This window comes from Notechis scutatus, chromosome 11 (assembly GCF_049901735.1).
Source record: "Notechis scutatus isolate UNSWTSFEM ecotype Mainland chromosome 11, rNotScu1.2, whole genome shotgun sequence".
Taxonomy (NCBI): Eukaryota; Metazoa; Chordata; class Lepidosauria; order Squamata; family Elapidae; genus Notechis; species Notechis scutatus.
Window position 1 is genome coordinate 1,069,264 of NC_142019.1, and position 20,976 is coordinate 1,090,239.

The window sequence follows — 20,976 nt, forward strand, 5'->3', positions numbered from 1 at the left end:
TGCCAGAAAAAGGGAGTGGGGGGGAAACAGGGCATTCCTTAAGTGCCTCGATAATCACCCTGGCAGCCCAAAGTTGTCAGAGCGCAAGATTATTTATTTATTTCTTTAATTTATTTATTTGATTTGTCAATTGTTTACAAGATAATAAGTATAAGTGTATACATAGTTATGAATACATGAAATGGGTACATATAAGAAAAATAAAAGAAGAATAAGAGAAACAATAGGACAGGGACGGTAGGCACGTTGGTGCGCTTATGCACGCCCCCTACAGACCTCTTAGGAAAGGGGTGAGGTCAATAGTAGACAGTCTAAGGTTAAAGTTTTTGGGGTTTGGGGAAGAAAATTACTGGAGAGCCTGATTGATGTCTCTTGGCTATGGATGTGTCCCATTGGAGAATATACATCCAGGGGGTGGGGGGAAGACCAGGGGGGTCAAGGGGGAAATGAATGATGTATTTTAGTATCGGCTGCATCCAGCCAACGCCAGCATGGCCACATCGAATAAATCCATTTTCTTTTCTCGGAGATGCGGCTAGAGACTTACGATTTGAATGGGGGTGGATTTGTTGGGAATCCTGACACCAGGATTCCCAAGCCAGCGTGACACGGCTAGGCGCCAGAGGTTGTAACATGCAGAGCAGGGGAGAAGATGGCAGATGGCCTTAATGGCTGGTTTTTTTCTTCTCTTAGAGGACCTCCTGCGACCGTTACCTCGAACCGTCTGGCTCCTTCTGGGGTCAGCTGGGCAGACAAAGTCAAGGCCAGCCACCCAGGAACAGCCCCCCACTTGGAGAAAGTGGCAGCCCAGGGCCAGGGGCCCCCGGCAGCGCAGAAGCCCACCCGCAGAATGGGCAAGTATTTTTTTCTCCCCCCACCCACCCCTTTCCAATTCGGTCACCATCAGTCCTCTCCATGCAAGGTGTGCCATTCGGTAAGAGGCTGCCTTTTATTTTTTTTAATAAATTGTATTCATTTTCTATTAATTACATTTCTTAGTGCTTGATCAACGTCGTCTTTGGCAGAGGCTGTCTTTCAGGCATCGTGCCTCAAAAGATAACCTTACGGCCATACAAATATTGCTGGCGTAAAAAAGCACGCAAAATACACGGGGTTAGAACGAAACGACCTTTGCCCGATACAGGTAGTCCTCGACTTACAACAGCTCATTTAGTGACCGTTTGTTGTGGTCCTTTTGTACTTTTTCTAGAGTCCCAACATCTTTTTTTATAGTGTGGTGACCAAAACCGGATGCAGTACTCTAGGCGTGGTCTTACTGAGGCTTTATAGAGGGGTATTAGTACCTCCCTTGATCTCGATTTAGGCCCTTTAGGGCCTGCTGACCGTATAATTTTATTTTTACCCCCTTCGTCTAACAAACAGCGGAGGCAAAATATTACTGACTCTTTTCTTCACCCAACGCTGTTTCCGCCGCTAAGTTTTCCTCCTGATCTCTTGGTTGGCTTTTCCATGTAGAGAGGAGAGATGCCGAAGGCTGGGAAACGGTCCAGCGAGGAAGGCCCGTTCGATCCAAATCTTCTGCTTTGGTCCCCAAAGCCACTTCGTCTGCGGAATTATCGCAATTTAAGGATGACAGCGACAAAGAAAACGTCATTCTTCCACCGCCAGACTACAAACAGAAGGGCTCATTGGCCAAGGATGGCATGTCCAAAAATTTAGATCTAATCCTGAAAGACCATCAGTGTGAACATCCGCTCGCTGAGAGGACTCAGGTGAGCAAATCTGCAGTTTTTGTTTTTTTAAAATTATTGATTTTCTATTAAATACATTTCTTAGTGCTTAATAAACATCGTGTTGTCTGGGTATTTCATTTGCTTAGCCATACAAATTTACATTTTAAAATCTCCACCCCCTTTTTTTTCCAACCATTGGTAAAATAAATTCCACGTTCGATAATTTTCTGCATCTTCTTTCTGTTTAATTTTCAATGTCAATCTATCCGTTTCTGCACAATCTGGTATCTTCCTGGCTGTCTCTTCATCTCGAGGTATATCTTCATTTTTCCAGTATTGCACGAATATAATCCTCACTGCTATGAAAGACACGAAATAGTAAATACATACTTTTCTTATCCATTTTTTTTCTGATATTATCTCTCTATATAAAAGCAAAGTACCACTCATGTATCATCACAAAATCTCCAGAGCCGTAAAGCCTACAAACTTAAAATTTGGCAATATGTTCCTTTTGGCTTCTAGGTGCTCACTAAGAAAGGATTTTTTGAAATGACCATCAGAGCATTTCGAGTATTTTGTATAGTATTATTATTAACATGCTCTGATGCTAAGGAGTTCTACTCCACTTCCCCACCTGAAAAGAAATCTCGTCCAAATGCAAAACACAAGTAGAGGTGAGAAATTTCAGTTTCAGAGCACCAAGCAGCTTTAGTACAGAACAGTTGAGCTAAGCCACACCCAGGCTCCTTGCTGTCTCTTTGCTCACACAGCAAATACTGTTTCAGTTTCCAAACAGTCCTCAACTCTCTCACACACTGACAGGACGCTAGCCAGATGAATACCGATGGATGCTGTTAGGCAGATTTTTTTCTCCTTATTTTCCTCCCCCAAAGCTAAACCCAATGACATAGTTTCATAGCAAAGCACAGGTATCGAGCTAGTACCTAATAAAAACAGTTCAGGTTTAAAATCTACATGTTTAAAATCTGCAGGTTGTTTTTTTTTTACAACACCCGATTGGCTGTAAGAAGGGCTATGAGAATAAAGGAAGGAAGGAAAGTGAGATTTGGAGGGAGAGAAAAAAAATAAAAGCATTAAATTGCCCTGAGCAATTTAAACAATACTGTCAGGGTTCCAAGTAATAGACCCATAGCAAACAAACCTACGAGGCAAATAATAGCTTTATTGGATATATCATATTGGCACAGATCTGGTGAAAACTGACTCTAAAAGTTCCTGCAGTTTTCACCCAATTAAAAGTAAAAGTTTTCTCTCAACCCCAAACAGTCACATGGCCCAATCAAGGCGCGGTCTGGTTGCTTGTTAACATGACTCCTTCCTCTGTCTAGGTGTGAGAACGTCCTCGGTTCCCAAGAGAAAGTATTTTATTTTGGCTACACAACCCCAGCTATCTCTATTCCCCCCTCCCTCTCCCTCAGCTCCAGTGTGGCAACACTGAAGCTCCAAGATGGCTTCGCTCTGGTCAGCTCCAGGCTTGACAAAACACTCCTCAGAGTATCTCGGTGGCTCATCTGTCCACCTATCCCACATTAGTTCACAGGCCGGGTGTTTGAAGAGCTCAAGGTCTCCGAGAAGATCACTGGACCTTTGCAACCCGTTTCCGAAGTGCCGCTTGTTCTCGTAGACGTCGAAGGCCACTCCGAGAGTCCACAGGCGGGCGCCCACGTCACCTCCGTCGCTCCCACAAGTGATGACGCAGAAAATGTCAAGAGCGAAAGCGAAATGGATCCTGCAGACATTTCAAACGTAAGCACCTTCGTCTGCCAGGGCTCCGACAAACCACCCCGATTCGAATCGTGAGTCTCTAGCCACATCGCTCAGAGTAAAAAATAATAAAAAAAAGATTTATTAGGTGTGACCATGTTGGTGTTACCTGGATGCAGCCGACTCTAAGACACCATTCACTTCTCCCTTGACCCTGGTCTTCCCTCCAACCCCTGGATGTATATTCTCCAGTGGGAGACATCCATAGCTCCCCAGTAATAATCTTGCTTGCCAACAGCTTTGGCTGCCTAGCAATTATCTGAAGCATTTAAGGAATGCACTACTTTCTCCCGTCTCTTTCTGCTGGCAACTAAAAAGACCAAAGAAGTATTTTTTTAGTTGACATCATCTATACCAGAGGTCTCCAAACTTGGCAACTTTAAGACTTGTGGACTTCAACTCCCCGAATTCTGGGAGTTGAAGTCCACAACTCTTAAAGTTGCCCAGTTTGGGGATTCCTGATCTATACCAAGGGGTCCTAAATATGAGAGTGCCAAAACCCTCCGCCAGCTGCTTGCAGTAAATTCACTCATTCCCGTAACATTTAGGAGATTAACCGTGATCCTCACCCGGGAAGTATCGTTCTGATTTCCCAGTCTGCTTTTCTGACCTCCGTTTCCCTTTGGCAGTCCATGGCCGAGGTGCTCGCTAAAAAAGAAGAGTTAGCAGACCGCCTGGAAAAAGCCAACGAGGAGGCCATTGCGAGCGCCATCGCCGAGGAGGAGCAGCTGACGCGGGAGATCGAAGCTGAGGAGAACACCGATATCAACCTGGAAACGGACAATGACAGCGACTTCTCTGTGAGTTGGCAGCGTATGTGTGTGTGTGTGTGTGTAAACTGACATTGATGGAATGGCTCTTTTTCCAGAGCCCCAGTCGGTCTCGAAAATATAACGCTGGCCTTTTATATACTATTTGACATTGAAGAATAGCTGGGCCCTCCTCGCTCTATAATAGGGGAGCCAGGAAAAATATACAAAAGTATTCTGACTCGTGAGGTTTCCTTTTTTGCAACCGTGTAGAAATTAACTGCTTGTTTCCCGGTTAGAGAATTCGTGTGTTCTGGGATTTTCAGGAACTTTTTGGGAGAAGAACAAGGCCCATCAGAAACTGGGGGTTGATTGGGGACCAACCCTGGTGGTTCTCGGAGAAAACGTCCCTCTTGCCCCATTCACTACCATTTCAAAAATAGGGCTTAACTGTGATTAGTTAAAACAAGCCAGAACATAGGTTAAGATCCTTGCTACCAGGTAGTCCTCAACTTGTAACTCAGTTTGAAGTTACCATAGCTTCAGGAAAAGTTACTTACGACTTACGTATTCAACTTAAAACCATCCCACCATGCCTGCGACTACAATTCAGGCATTTGGCAACTAGCTTTCATTCACGACCGACCGGTTGCTTCATCCTGCAGTCATGTGATCCCAATTTGCCACCTTTTTTTGCCAATTTCCTGCCAAAAAAAACACCCCCACCCACCTCTTCAGGAAACTAGATTCCCTTAATAACTGTGTCATTTGCTTAGCACCAAAGCGATTAGCTTAATTGTCATAAAAATGAGTCTGAATTAACTTACGACCCTCAACAATTTAGGGCAAAAATCCCAGGCTCAGTTGTGGTCATAAGCTGGGGGTTCTCTGTCACAGTCGTTGTTCTGATTTGCAGGAAGTGGAAAGGAACAAGGTGAAAGGGAATTCCTTCTATATTGTTAGAGAGCATCTGACATTTTCTTCTGCATTCTGGATTTTTCAGGCCAGCTTAGGCAATGGCAGCATATCCTTCTGCGGCATTTCCATGGACTGGAATGATGTCCTGGCAGATTATGAAGGTACCTTTTTTTTTTTTTTCCTCAAACCATGTTCTATTTAAAAGAGCCAACATTTGCAGTTAATTTGAGAGCCTTGTTCTCATCAACACCCTCATGCAATTATGGGCAGTTATCCTGGATAACTGGATCAGCTTCGGCTTCAAAAAACTGATTCTCCGGGTTTTTTGCAGCTCGTGAATCGTGGCGCCAAAATAATTCCTGGGGAGACATCGTGGAAGAAGAGCCAGCTCGCCCACCAGGCCATGGAATCCACATGCACGAAAAGCTCTCTTCTCCGTCTCGCAAGAGGTCTTCCCTTTTTAAACTTTTTTATTCCATTATTCGGGAAAAATGTGAATCAGAATCTGTGTGAGTCGTAATCCTGATAATTCAAAGGTGGGGAAACTTTGTGCCAAAATGTCTGGAGGGAATTCTTGTCTATTTGAGTAACACAACATTTTCCACGGCCTATGCCTGAACAGTCTTAGCAGTGACTAACAATTATTATCACAATCACAACTCTAGAGGTACATACACTATATCGTGCCCTGTAAATGAAGTTTGAACCGGGAATCTTCTAAACGAGACGTCGATGTCTTTGCATCGTTGGTGAAACCCTCTGAGGGTTTCGTAACTCTATTTTTAAACCTTCTGTGCTGCTTGTGCAGTGTACTGTAGGTTTCAGCTGCTTCCACATTATTTTTTTTGGTGCTCAATTTTCCATGTATTCTTTCCCAAGGACAATTGCAGAATCGAAGAAGAAGCATGAAGAGAAACAGATGAAGGCTCAGCAGCTGAGAGAGAAGCTCCGGGAAGAGAAAACGCTAAAGCTTCAGAAATTAATGGAAAGGGTAAAATTTGCCAATGGCTCTTTTAAATCCTGAAATTGGGACCCAAAAGTTGTGTTCCCCCCCAACCGTGTCGTAATACGATCGATACAACCACCATCAATATTAATGGCAAGTCTGCACAATGAAAAATATCATAGTAGTTGGGGATTTCTTTGACTCTTCGTTCTCCTCTGCAGGAAAAAGATGTAAAAAAATGGAAAGAAGAATTGTTGGACCAGAGGCGAAGGATGATGGAGGAAAAATTGCTCCACGCAGAGTTTAAACGTGAAGTACAGTTGCAAGCAATTGTCAAAAAAGCCCAAGAGGAAGAAGCTAAGGTAAGATATCTCAGATCAGAATCTTACTGCATTTTATGGACATGGTCCTAATTACAGGTTAGTCCAGAGCCCAACAATAGAAATCATAATATATCTTTGGTCCATAATTTGTGTACCCCTGATCTACTAAAATTGCATTAGGCGTCTTCCTTTCAGGCACATTTTCTCTTTCTGAATTGCAATAACAGCGGTCCTCGGCCTGAAGGCCTGCTTGTTCCTTTTGAAGTTATTTGTCTTCAATGTTATCTCAAAACCGTGAGATAGAAACAGCAAGATCTTTCTTCCGAAGCTTTGAAGAAGACTCTGAAGGCCAAGTGTGATTCTCAGCATCTGGATGTCGATGCTTGACTTCCCACCGGTGAACTGTTGTCACCAAAGGCACAGTTTTCTCGCTGTCCTTTTTATCATCACTAGCTTCAGTTCCTTGAAGACAACCTATCAACCTTATTTTTAAGCGAAATAATAAGCCCGGCCACTTAGATTTGATGGGAAAACCCTTCCGTTAAGAGAGAGAGAGAGAGAGAAACTTGATAACTAGAAGGCACAGGCGTGCCATAAATTTGATTTTCACTACGGTGATGTGGAGAGTTGATTTGCGGGCAATATTCTGTGCTACGGTGAGGGCTGGTTTCCCTTTCCACAGGGGGAGGGAGAATTTCAAGGGTCCATGCATGTGTACACACTGGTACCGCTATTTTTTGAAAAGTCGTGTTTTTAATGCTTTGCGAGCCCTTAAGACAGCACAGTTGGATAAGTCCATTAGCCTGCAGGCTGCTTCCGCTGTCTTTTCTTTTACCTGCGGGCCCTGGTTCCTTTAATCCCGGGTGACTCCGGCAATCAGATTAACAACCCATCCTGTTGTAATTCCCACTTTGGCAGATGGGCTAAAGCATTGCATCGGTTCAACGGGGCATGAGATCCCCGGCCCTTTGCACCCCGAGATCACGGCTAATTGGGTCAGAGCTATTGGTGGGGATGGAGGAGGAGAAAGGGGGGGCAAATAAAAAGAAGGCCAGGACTTCCTTTTTCCCTGCCCTCCCCTCCTACCGCTGTCCGCTCAGTGAGCTGCAAAGAATCCGTCCTGCAAATGTGTTCCACTCGGCCAACAAAGCGGAAAGTTGGACTCCGTCTGGGGATGTTTGACACGGCTGTAAATGGCGGGAGAGAAAGTACCAAAATCATCAGAGTCGAAAGAGGCCGCTTAGCCTCTGATTCTGGCATTCAGCTCAGGACAGAAATATCCAGTGTCTTTCTCTTACGTTGCGCTTTCCTTCTGCAGATTGGAGAACGAGAGGGCAAGAGCCAAGAGAGGAAGCAAGATGAAATGGGAATGGAGTTATGGTACAACGGGAGATGCTTTTAAAAGGGAGAGAGAGAGACCATTGCTTAGGGAATCCGTGTGCATTGGGATGGTGTTTCTCCATCCCAGGCCAGTGAATTCATTCTCAGGAAGCCAGGGTCCTCAGAAATCCAGTGAGGGGGCATTTTGCAAAAAAAAAAAAGAGGAAGCCCGTTGCCCAAATCGCTTTGATCCGATGCTGTGGTGGAGGACTTTTGAGCACACTTCTTTACTTGGAGATCCATCGGGGGTCTGTCCTAGAATTCCAGATCCAGACATTTCTTTCATTCCCATATAAATTTTCTCTGGTGTTTACCTAGTTGGGTAATGGAATGTCTGCAAGAAAACAGCCAAGCTCAGAGAGCACCAAGGACCCCACAAATCTTCTCTGAATCCCTTTAGGCAGTGTTGGCAATGTGAAGATGGGTGGACCTCAACTCCCAGAATTCTCCAGCTGGTCATGCTTATATTAACCAAATTACTTCATTCCCCACAACCAATTGACGTACAACTGTCTAAGGTGTTTGCCTATTTATTTTGCTCCAATCCAATTTTTCATCATGGTTATCGGAGTTCCCAATTCCCTTTTTGGCAGGTGAATGAAATTGCATTCATAAACACGTTGGAAGCCCAGAATAAGCGCCACGATGTTTTGTCCAAACTGAAAGAATACGAACAAAGACTCAACGAATTACAGGAAGAGCGCCAACGAAGGCAGGAAGAGAAGCAAGCCCGCGACGAAGCTGTCCAGGTACCCCTTAACTTCACAAACACTAGAAGGAGTTGTATGAAGAGAGGAGGACAAAGAAGAGAGGAGCTTTTAATGGGTTATTGCTTTGCCTTACTGGAGTTCTACTTTGAAACACTATGGTGGTAGCTCTCTTCCCTCCCTTCTCTTCCTTTTCCTTCTCTTCCTTGACTTCTCCTCACTCTAAAATGCTGTTGGGTCTGAATCAGCTAGTTAGCCTGTATGGAACTAACTCAACATGATGATATTATCCATCTGTTTGCTTGTCTACTCTCTACCTATAATCTGTCCATCCATCTCTTGGCTGTCGATCTTTATCCATCCATTTTCTAACTATCTCCATCCAACCATCAACCATCTTTCCATCCATCCATCCATCCATCCCAAAGCTTCTGTCTTTTCTATGATTGTGCAAACCGTTTAGGACAGGGGTGTCCAACCTTGGCAACTTTAAGACTTTAAGCTTTGCTGGCTGAGGAATTCTGGGAGTTGAAGTCCACAAGTCTTAAAGTTGCCAAGGTTGGACACCCCTGGTTTAGGATTTCCATGTTTAACAAGCGGAAATGTTTGCTCTCTAGGAACGGAAGAGAGCTCTGGAAGCGGAGCGTCAGGCCCGGGTGGAAGAGCTGCTGATGAAGAGGAAGGAACAAGAAGCTCGAATTGAGCAGCAGAGGCAGGAGAAGGAGAAAGCCCGAGAAGACGCAGCTCGGGAACGCGCCAGGTAGCCATGGCAAAACCCACTTTTGTATTTCATCCCAACCCAAGAGTTTCGATCCGTTTTTTTTAACCTTGTCAATTTTAACATGCACGGACTTCGATTCCTAGAGGCTGGGGGATTCTGGGACTCGAAGCCTACCCATTTTAAACTTGCCACGATTGATAAATGTTTGCAAATGGAATGTACAAATACTCAATTCATTTAATGGGGCCTAACCCTAGAAGATAAAGACATGCATCAAGGCATTGGAGTATGTTGGATCTATTGGACGAATGGAGGGAAGGAGGCACACACGAGATGAGTGCCTGGATTTATTATAAAATATGAGGTTTATTTTATCAACGGCTAGGTAGAAAAATTGGAAAATGAAATATAATACAATAGTAATGATTTGTTATCATTGATTATTATGGAATGGATTATAATATGAATTAAAATGAGTTAAGAATGGAGATTTGCCCTAAAAGGATAATGCAGATTTGAAATGAAAGTCTAACGATGGTGTAATAATAATATAACATGACATGGAAAGTGGATTAATATAATTTGAATGTCAATTTAAATCTAAGAGGAAAAGACTACAGATATTATGCGCAAGAAATATACACCAACCGACACACTGTACAATGGAAAGAAGGTTTTATTTGTTGTTTGATGTTTATGTTTGTTGTCTAAAAAAATAAAAATAAAAATTTTACAAAAAAAAAGATGAGTGTCTGGATTTTGCTACTCCTGAAAAGGTATCCAGTCGAGAGCCTGAATTTTCCCATGTCTCTTGCTCCTTGCATAGAGATCGGGAAGAGAGATTAGCTGCTCTGACCGCAGCCCAGCAAGAAGCCATGGAGGAGCTCCAGAAGAAGATCCAGTTGAAGGTATGGACTAGAAAGACACCTCCCTAAAGGCTGAGAGCAAGAATTCTCAACCTGGGGTCTGTGGACCTCCTGGGGGCAAATGGGAGCACAGTGTCACAAGAGATCTGCCAAGGCTTGAAGCAAAGTTTTTGATTTCAACCTTGAGTTAAGCCTTGGGGGTGCGTGGCTGTGGTTTGCAGCCACCAAAGGTATTTAAAGGGGGTCAGGGTCGAGAACCACTGGCCTAGATAGGTTTGTCAGGCTTGCTGATAACCTTTCAATAAATTGGGGGGATGCACCCCTTCTCTTTCGCAGCACGATGAGAGCATCCGGAGGCACATGGAGCAAATCGAACAGAGGAAAGAAAAAGCCGCCGAATTAAGCAGCGGAAGGCACGCCAACACGGACTATGCGCCCAAACTCACCCCCTACGAGCGAAAGAAGCAGTGTTCCCTCTGCAGTGTTGCGGTAGGAGTCTCCTCTTACTAGCCTCTTGAGAGACAAAAGGGTGCCTCTGCCACCGAGGCCTTCTTAGCGGTGCCCGGATATTGCCTTCACGACGAGAGAGTAGATCTACCCTGTCCTTTCTCCCTTGCAAAAGTCCTCAGAGATGAGGTGCATTTCTGCAGAGGGGAAGATACTCCCCGCTACTTTTCCCTGGGCCAGATGTTGAGGCATCCCTTCCCAACCCTCCTCCAGATGTGTCAGGTTCTTGAGCTTTGCCGGTCAGGCTGTGTGGTGACCCAAAGGGGCGTGGCACAAAGGCAACACAGTCACATAAGTAAGAAAAGTCCCTTAAGTACCTCCAATTTTGCCCCCAGTGCCCAGTTACCTTCAGCTGGAGAAAAAAACCCCTTTAAGTGGAGGAAATTCAGTCCAAAAACAAAGTACATACAAACTGTAACTAAAAATCCACACAAACCACGCTGCAGTAATTAACTGGACAGGGCAGCAGAAGGAATTGCAGACTTGAACGCACAGCAAAACACACACAGTTGGGAAGACGCCAGGAACCCAGATAAGCCTTGACAATACCAGATAATTCACAATTTGCTCCCAACAACTTGCTGTGCGCAACTTCCCTTGTTAAACCCTGTGTTCCCAGCTGCAGCTAATGAAGGGAATCAGGCCCTTTCCTCCCCCGTAAGCCATGCAACCCACGTTGCTCCCTTCTCCGTTTCCCACTGCATGCCCTAGGATGAAGAGGGGGTGGGCCTAAGTCTTCCTCCGAATTCCCGCTCCCTTGCTCTACCTCTGCCCAGCCGGACTTTGCCCTTCCCCAATTTCTTCCACAGCCAACGGAGCTACACTCCCACTCCCTGTCAGCTGCTCGGCCTCCCCCTCCAAATCAGATTCCGACAGGGGCATGACAGGCTATGTTGAACTCAGTATCGATGGAGATCCTCCATCAGCCAGGTCTTGGTTGTCCCAAAGCTGCTTTTCCCAAAGGCAACTGGACTTTCTCACTTCTTTCCTTGGGAAACATTTTGCTTCTCATCCAAGAAGCTTCTTCAGTTCTGAAAGGTGCAAATTGGGAAGAGACACCCCAACATCTGGCCTGGAGGAAAGCCGTGAAGGACAATGGAGAACCATCTCCTCAGACTACCAATCTCAGTCCATCAATCTTGTCCCCTGTAGAAGCCGGACTAGCCGTGACATGTCGGGTTGGTTGGCTATCTCAAATTTTGCCACGAATGACCCGAGCAAATGTCACACACCTTTTCCAGATTTCCTCGGAGGTGTATCTCTTTAGCCACATTAAGGGAAAAAAGCATCAGCAAGCTGTGAGAGAAAACAGCAGCATCCAAGGCCGAGAGCTCTCCGATGAAGAAGTGGTACGTCTTCTCTCTGTTTTCCCCCTCCCCAATTTTATTATCCAACAGGAAATGGTTGTTATGTTGGCACAGCCTTGATCCAATTGCCGGAAGATCGGAAGGATTTGGAATCCAACACAGTGTAACAGGCAGCAGATTAGAGCGGGGATCTCTCCAACCTTGGCAACTTGGTGGACTTCAATTCCCAGAGTTCCTCCGCCAGCCAGTCCACGAGTCTTAAAGTTGCCAGGGTTGGAGATCCCTGGATTAGAGCTCTGTTTCTCAGCCAGGACAACTTTATGATGCGTGGACTTCGACTCCCAGAATTGGAAGTCGAAGTCCCACACCTCTTAAAAAGTGTCCAGGTTGAGAAACTGGGATGTAATACAGCACATCAATGAATCTGAGGATTCGGAGATAGGTTACTGACCATAAGTCTGAATAACCAGCCAGAAGAGTAAAAGCATTGGTGGAAAACATGTCTACTGAGACTCTATTGAGAGCAGTGGTGGCGCAGTGGTCAGAGTGCAGTACTGCAGGCTACTTCTGCTGACTGCTGGCTGCCTGCAATTTTGGCAGTTCAAATCTCACCAGGCTCAAGGTTGGCTCAGCCTTCCATCCTTCCGAGGTGAGTCAAATGAGGACCCAGATTGTTGGGGGCAAGAGGCTGACTCTGTAAAACCACTTAGGGAGGGCTGGAAAGGACTATAAAGCGGTATATAAGTCTAAGGGCTATTGCTATTTCCTTCCTTCTTTCCTTCTTTCCTTCCTTCCATAACTCTGCCCACTGCCAGGAGTTCAATCCTGACTGGTTCAGGGTTGACTCAGTCTTCCATCCTTCTGAGGTGGGAAAAAGAAGGCCCAAATTGTTGGGGGCAAGAAGCTGACTCTGCAAACCGCTTAGAGAGGGGCTGTAAAGCACTGTTAAGTGGTATATAAGTCTAAGGGCTATTGCTATTTCCTTCCTTCCTTCCATAACTCTGCCCACTGTCAGGAGTTCAATCCCGACTGGTTCAGGGTTGACTCAGCCTTCCATCCTTCCGAGGTGGGTAAAACGAGGACCCAAATTGTTGGGGGCAAGAGGCCAACTGCTTAGAGTAGAAGCCCTGTGAGGCAGGATAGAACTCTAAGTGCTATGGCTATTGTCCTACTCAGAGCAAGGAGGTGAAGAGATACCCAGCTGGAGGTTGCAGTGGGACCTTAAACCTTTCGGGAAAACTGGAGCTGGCTTTCATGAGCTTTTTGGAACTGCGGCTACACTCAGTGGCTGGGTTCACACATGATGGCAATCTATGCTGCTGCGTCTTTGGAGTTGGCTTGGTGGATTCTACCAACACCCTGGTGGTTCAGTCATCAGTGGTTGTTTTGGTCAATGGGTCTTTTGATCTGAGATCGCACTTTTCCTGCAGGACATAGTGAACGGAAGAAGTCTTCCTTTAATCTTTAATTTTCCCGAGAGCTTGGTGCCTTTATTGAATATGCCCCATATTGGAAGTACCCTGTTTGTTGAGTTAATTTGTTTTAATCAGTTACAGCCAGCAAAGAATTATGATAAATCCTAATATAATATGGTCTTTCTTACTACGTACAGCTCTGGGCAAAATTTATATGCCCTTAGAACAACAACGTTTATGATTTGCGTACTTAAGAGTAAAATTTCAAAATATAGGAATAAATAATGTGGTTGAGTCAGCTTAGTTTTACTTCTCTCTATGTTCCCCATTTTATTTTTAATCAATGAAGGCACCTCTAGGTGAATGCACTATTCCTACTTAAAGTTATTGCTTTTCACCTCTGATGCCTTCATATTAAATGACCCTTCTCGTTTGATGTATAAGATTTTTATTTATACTACCCCTGACCTAATGAAATTTCACCTTTAGCCTCCTGCACTTGACACTTTGGATAACATACACTTGATCTTTGACACATTTCTGTTTTAAACCCAGAATGGGTAAGAGCCGCCTGCCACACAACCGAAATAACTCCATCTGAGAGGTCAATTCCAGACAAGGTTTCCATACTGAACCACGATCATTAGAAAACCCTATTGACAAAGATCACAGCGTAGAATCCAACTCCTAGTTGTTGTTGTTGTTGTTGTTGTTAATCGTAGCATAGGCAGCCAGATGTTCAGACTGGGTTTGGCATTTTTGTCTACTTATTGAATCCTTACCAAGGACCTCGGATAGGCAGGTCTGGATGTTTGATGGTGTTATATCCAGATCTTCATGTCCAAGGTCCTTTGGTAAGGACTTTACGTAGCACTTCACAGCCTATCATGAAGCGGTTTACAGAGAAAGTCTATTTGCTCCCCAAAATCTGGGTCCTCATTTTACCGACTTTGGAAGGATGGAAGGCTGAGTCAAGCTTGAGCCGGTCAGGATCAAACTCCAGACTGTGGACAAAGTGAGCCTGCAGTGCTCCATTCTAACCTCTAAAGGAGAGAGGGAGGGAGGGAGGGAGGGAGGAAGGAAGGAAGGAAGTAGAAGGACGGAAGGAAGGAAGAAGGAAGGAAAGAGAAGGAAGGAAGATGGAAGGAAGGAAAGAGAAGGAAGGAAGGAAGGAAGGAAGGAAGGAAGGAAGGAAGGAAGGAAGGAAGGAAGGAAGGAAGGAAGGAAGTAGAAGGAAGGAAGGAAAAGAGAAGGAAGGAAGGAAGAAGGAAGGAAGGAAAGAGAAGGAAGATGGAAGGAAGGAAAGAGAAGGAAGGAAGGAAGGAAGGAAGGAAGGAAGGAAGGAAGGAAGGAAGGAAGGAAGGAAGAAGGAAGGAAGGAAGGAAAGAGAAGGAAGGAAGGAAGAAGGAAGGAAAGAGAAGGAAGGAAGATGGAAGGAAGGAAAGAGAAGGAAGGAAGGAAGGAAGGAAGGAAGGAAGGAAGGAAGGAGGAAGGAAGGAAAGAAGGAAGGAAGTAGAAGGATGGAAGGAAAGAGAAGGAAGGAAGGAAGAAGGAAGGAAAGAGAAGGAAGGAAGGAAAGAGAAGGAAGAAGGAAGGAAAGAGAAGGAAGGAAGATGGAAGGAAGGAAAGAGAAGGAAGGAAGATGGAAGGAAGGAAGGAAGGAAGGGCACTTAGACTTATATACTGCTTCACAGTGCTCTTGTAAACAAAAATATATTCCGACATCTACTAGATTTTAACACTCTGTGGCTTTTTATGGGTAGGTTTTTCCTTTTTAGGGTGCAGGAACAGAAGCAAGAGTGGGGTGCAATCTTTTCTGTGTTCCCTTCTTCTAGGAGCACCTGTCCTTAAAGAAATACATCGTGGACATTGTGGTAGAAAACACGATTCCCACCGAGCCTATAAAAGACAGTGAAGAGAGGCAGAAGACAAAAAAGAAAGCCAAGAAATTGAAGGCACGGATGAACTCAAGGTATCGGCTTTGGAAACACACACGCACACACACATATACACATACGTAGTCTTCCAGTGACAACAGTTCATTTAGTGACCGTTCAAAATTACAACGACACTGAAAAAAAACTGACTTACAACCATTTTTCACGCTTACGACTGTTGCACATCCCCCATGGTCACATGATCAAAATTCAGGCGTTTGGCAATTGACTCACATTTATGACAGTTGCAGCGTCCCGGGGTGATATGATCTCCTTTTGCAACCTTCTCACAAGCAAAGTCAACGGGGAAGCCAGATTCACTTAACGACCGGGTTACTAACTTAACAACTGCAATGATTCACTCAACAGTTGTGGCCAGAAAGGTCGTAAAATGGGGCAAAACTCACCTTACAAACCTTTCGTTTAGCAGCAGCAATTTTGGACTCAATTGTGGTCATAAAGTCAAAGATTACCTGTATACATATATATGTGATATTATTTATAATTGAAGCCTTTTCATGCAAAAGAAGAGTTATAGACAGACAGACAGACAGACAGACAGACAGACAGACAGACAGACAGATAGATATTGTAGATAGATACTGAAGATAGATACTGTAGATAGATAGACAGACAGACAGACAGACATAAATATTGTAGATAGATACTGTAGATAGATAGATAGATAGATAGATAGATAGATAGATAGATAGATAGATAGATAGATAGATAGATATAGATAGATAGATACTGTAGATAGAGAGAGAGAGAGAGAGATACTGTAGATAGATATAGATAGATAGATAGATAGATAGATAATGATAGATAGATAGATAGATAGATAGATAGATAGATAGATAGATAGATAGATAGATAGAGATAGATAGATAGATAGAGAGAGAGAGAGAGAGAGAGAGATAGATAGATAGATAGATAGATAGATAGATAGATAGATAGATAGATAGATAGATAGAGATAGATAGATAGATAGATAGATAGATAGATAGATAGATAGATAGATAGATATAGATAGATAGATAGATAGATAGATAGATACTGTAGATAGATAGAGAGAGAGAGAGAGAGAGATACTGTAGATAGATATAGATAGATAGATACTGTAGATAGATAGATAGATAGATAGATAGATAGATAGATAGATAGATAGATAGATAGATAGATAGATAGATAGATAGATAGATAGATAGATAGAAGAGATAGATAGATAGAGAGATAGATAGAGAGAGAGATAGAGAGATAGATAGATAGATAGATAGATAGATAGATAGATAGATAGATAGATAGATAGATAGATAGATAGATAGATAGATAGATAGATAGAGATAGATAGATAGATAGATAGATAGATAGATAGATAGATGAGATAGATACTGTAGATAGATAGATAGATAGATAGATAGAGAGAGAGAGATACTGTAGATAGATATAGATAGATAGATAGATAGATGATAGATAGATAGATAGATAGATAGATAGATAGATAGATAGATAGATAGATAGATAGATAGATAGATAGATAGATAGATAGATAGATAGATAGAGAGAGAGAGAGAGAGAGAGAGAGATAGATAGATAGATAGATAGATAGATAGATAGATAGATAGATAGAGATAGATAGATAGATAGATAGATAGATAGATAGATAGATAGATAGATAGATAGATAGATAGATAGATAGATAGATGATAGAGATAGATAGATGGTAGAGATAGATAGATAGATAGATAGATAGATAGATAGATAGATAGATAGATAGATAGATAGATAGATAGATAGACAGACAGACAGACCGTAACTGTAGATAGATAGACAGACAGATTTTTTTTTATTCGTTCTTTTGCATCAAGAGGCTTAAATTTATTTCATTCTTTTGCATGAAACGGCTTGCATTTATTTATTCGTGCCCTTCACAGAAAAGCAGCTGCGAAAGCCTGGGGGGAAAAAAATGCGAAACCCTTTTTGAAGTTATTTGCTCTAGGAACATCTTGAAAATAGCACTGATGAGTCTAATTTATGGCCACTTTCTCTGATTGAGGAAGAAAACGGCGTATTGATCCAGCCCCTGCCTTTCACCTGTTAAGAGCTTTCTTCCTAATTGGACATCCGAGCCCTGCCAAAAACTCTGCCCTCTCCCAGCGCACAATAGCAGGTTTAAGTAACGTCCAAACCAGGCCTATTTTTCTTCCCGGCTATTGATTTTTCAAATGAAGTATCAAAGAAAATCAATAGTAATCAACAAATAGAAGCTCATCGGCCGGAGTGTCAAATCCCCGGGCTGGGCTTTAATCAATTTTGTTGCCTGCCACAACGAAGAAAGTTAGAAATATCTTAAAAGGGAAAGTGAGTTGTCAGACCCGCCATTCGTCAACGGGCTAAAAAAAAAACAACATGTGACAGTTGTGGATTGTCGTAGTTTCAGAGTTTGGGGGTTTCCGCTGCCGATGATCCGAGCTTCAACCCCGACTTTATTAAGATTCCTTCCACTTAGTCGAAATCCAGACTCAGCAATAAAATTCTGGCATGGTGAAAAAGAATCCTGTTGAATCACCATTTTGCTCTTTTAGGGGGTGACTGTTTTTTTTTTAAAGTTGAAATTTATTTTACAGGTAGTCCTCAACTTACAACAATTCATTTAGTGACGGTTCAAAGTTATGATGACACTGAGAACAGTGACTTGGGACCGTTGTTTTTTTTTTCACACTTACGTGTCAGGATTGACCCCCAATTAAATCATGAGTCTTGAGCCAAACTTCCAAAACTTCAGAAGGATTTATTGGGAGTAAACATGCCGACGCTGCCTGGGTGTAGCTGACTCTGAGACACCTAATTCATGGTCACCTTTGACCCTAGTTTCCCCCACCCCACCCCCTGGGTGTATTGTAATTCATATTCTCCAATGGGACACATCCCTAGCCCAGAGTCATCAATCATGCTCTCCAGTTAGAATTTTGTGTGGCAGAAACTTCAGTCACCTAGTTACTATCTTTGAAAAACTATTTATGGAATGCACTTTTGGTTTCCAAGCTGCCGCACTGCTCTTTCAAACCCCTTTCCCCCCCCCCCCTCCCTTTCTGTTGGCAACTCTAAAAAGGCCATAGAAATATTTTATGAGTTGACATTAACGATTGTTACGGCATCCCCATGGTCACCTGATCAAAATTCGGAGGCTTGGCCACTGGCTCGTATTTACGATGGTCACAGCGTCTTTGAGGTCACATGATTCCCCTTTTGCGACCTTCAGACCAGCCAAGTCAACGGAAGGAAGCCAGATTCACTTAAGAACCGTGCTACTAACTTAGCAACTGCAGTGGTTCACTTAACAACTGTGGCCAAAAGGTGGTAAAACGGGGCCAAACTCACTTAGCAAAATGTCTCACAGAAATTTGGAGCTCAATTGTGGTTCGTAAGTCGAGGACACCCTGTAATATAAAATACAGATAGAAGCAGAAGATAAAAAGGGGAAGAAGAAAAAGCAAAGTGGAGTGCAAAGCAAAAAGGAAAGAAAGCAAAATAACTTCCAACTATTTTCAGTGCCGTCAAATACAAAAGTTTACAACCTCAACTTTTTGCTTTATACATTTGGTAAGTGTTAGCCGTTTCTATGACAAACCTAATCTAATCATCAAAACCCAATCAATCATTCTGTTTTATTATGGTCACTGGCCAGCATTACCCATAAAAGAATTTAGACAATAAGAATAGTAAAAAAAATAAAAATAGAAGACACAAGCAGGATATTATATCGCAATTGGCGCTGGATTATCATTGGTCCGTTAAAGTTTGCTTAATTTTGCTTACAGCCTGAGAGAATTTGGCCACCTTTTTCAGCCCTGTCGAACACAAAACGCAGTTACAATCTCAACTTTTTTATTTTACATACTTCGTAAATAATAGCCATTTCTATAATAAACATAATTTAATTATCAAAAGCCAAAATCAAAGTTTGCTTTTTTTTGTTTTGTTTTGTTTCAAGCATAAAGTCCAGAAGCTGTTTCTAAGTAGAAGCAAAACTGGATGCATTCTTTTCTTTAATTAAAACAGTTAAATTTTGCCATATCTTCCAGCTCCATCCTTTCTTCCATTGTGGGAATTAACGAATCTTTCCATTTTTGCACATGTAGAATTCTCACCGCAGTCAACATAATCATCGAGTTCCAAATTTTTTTCCCCAAGATCTTTCTTATTTTTTTTGTGGAATTTAGCCCTTTCGTTGTACTGCTGTGGATCGAGATAGCAGATGTTCCTCCTTTTTGAATGGCGTCTTTACGGCATGGACTATTTTGGGTTAAGATTTATTTTCCAGATAGTTTTTATGTATTAGGTTTTTATTTTATTTTATTTTTCCTCTCCAGCACACTGAGCCTGATAGAGCTTTGTTTACCACGTTCAGTAAGACTTTGTAATATAAAGGGAAGTGATTCATAGCATAAACCATTCCTCCCCCCCCAACCTCAAATTCTCAAAAAAATATTGGATTTCAACTCTTGCTACCCCAGGAGAGTGAAGCAGAAGCATCTTGATGTTTTGTTTTGTTTTTTAAGTCAAAATCCAACTTACAAATGCTTGTGCTTTTTAACAAGATGTGTTAGCAACCAGCTTCTTCTGGTTTTATGCCCCGAAGTTACACACTGCCTTCTTCCTACAATGTCTGTCACTCAGTTTGATGGGTTAATCAAAACGCTGTTATCAAGAAAAGGTATGGAAAACATAAGCCAGCAAGAAAATATCCCCGGGGCATGTATTTAGGGAGATAAATATTTGCCAAACGCAGCAGAGAAGTGAACTCCTCGCTGTCTTGAGACAAACTTGACAATCAACTTTCCTGCTTGTTTGGCTGAGCCCCTCGTGTCTGCTTCGGAATTCTTCCTTTCTCTTCTTAGGAAAAAAAACCCCAATCTTTTTTATCCCGGCCTTAAAAGCTTTTCGTATCCGGAGCATCTCCCTGCTGAGCCGCCCACATCAATCTGTCTGTCTCGGTTTAGGGACACTTAACTGACATGGGAAATGTCAAAGAGGAACACATAAGAGGGGCAATTTGCTGTTTTTTCCACCCACCTCCTCCTCCAACATCAAAGGAAGGGGAACTGTTGTTGTAGTTTGCCGGCAGCCTGTGCAGACAGCAGCGGACTTGGGACAATGGGGAAGAACAGGGACCAGTCAGGGAGTCTGGGGAGGACTCGGATGAGGGTCCTGCGTCCGATGCAGAGATGGGGCCAGGACTGTCTGGGAGTGGGGTGCTGACTCCAGAGCCTCTGGAGTCTGGCAGCAGCGAGGAAGAGGACCCAGGGGAGCCTGTTCCCAGTGTGCGTGTGTGCAGAGCTGCTAGAAGGCGAGAACAGCTGAGAGAAAAGGGGCGACTCAGGAGTAAGGCTGGGAGGTGATTGCCCCTCCCCATAAGGGATAAAAGTCAGGCCAAGATGACGAAACCTTTGCAGGAAGCAAAGTCGTTCGTTCGGTTCAGATTCATTCTTGAAGCTCTTTGTACTTCGGTTGGTTTTTCTTCCTAGTTCATTTGACACTTCTGTTGTTGGCAGCACTTCACAGGAAAGGAAGGTGGGTGCTTATCTCGAGGGACTGTTTGAGATTCATTACCAGCTGGGAATGAAAACAATTCCCAGCGTTGCAATAAAACAAGGCTTGTTTTTAAAATAAGCGTGTGCTTAATTACGGCCTCGGAAGCCTTGGTCAGAACAACCA

At 43.3% G+C, this 20,976-nt stretch overlaps 1 protein-coding gene across 3 annotated transcripts in view; it reads left to right on the forward strand.

Annotated features, from left to right (window-relative positions):
• Positions 1-20,976, forward strand: part of SCAPER (S-phase cyclin A associated protein in the ER) — a 101,486-nt gene that overhangs the window by 21,961 nt on the left and 58,549 nt on the right. For all 3 annotated transcript variants that reach the window (XM_087972470.1, XM_087972468.1, XM_087972469.1), the window contains 14 exons: positions 694-858; positions 1,481-1,733; positions 3,252-3,464; positions 4,112-4,282; positions 5,235-5,310; positions 5,481-5,598; positions 6,029-6,140; positions 6,317-6,457; positions 8,392-8,547; positions 9,123-9,265; positions 10,053-10,134; positions 10,429-10,581; positions 11,841-11,948; positions 15,157-15,293. In XM_087972470.1, coding sequence (XP_087828596.1) covers positions 694-858; positions 1,481-1,733; positions 3,252-3,464; positions 4,112-4,282; positions 5,235-5,310; positions 5,481-5,598; positions 6,029-6,140; positions 6,317-6,457; positions 8,392-8,547; positions 9,123-9,265; positions 10,053-10,134; positions 10,429-10,581; positions 11,841-11,948; positions 15,157-15,293 — 2,028 coding nt within the window. The remainder of the gene's footprint in view (positions 1-693; positions 859-1,480; positions 1,734-3,251; positions 3,465-4,111; positions 4,283-5,234; positions 5,311-5,480; positions 5,599-6,028; positions 6,141-6,316; positions 6,458-8,391; positions 8,548-9,122; positions 9,266-10,052; positions 10,135-10,428; positions 10,582-11,840; positions 11,949-15,156; positions 15,294-20,976) is intronic.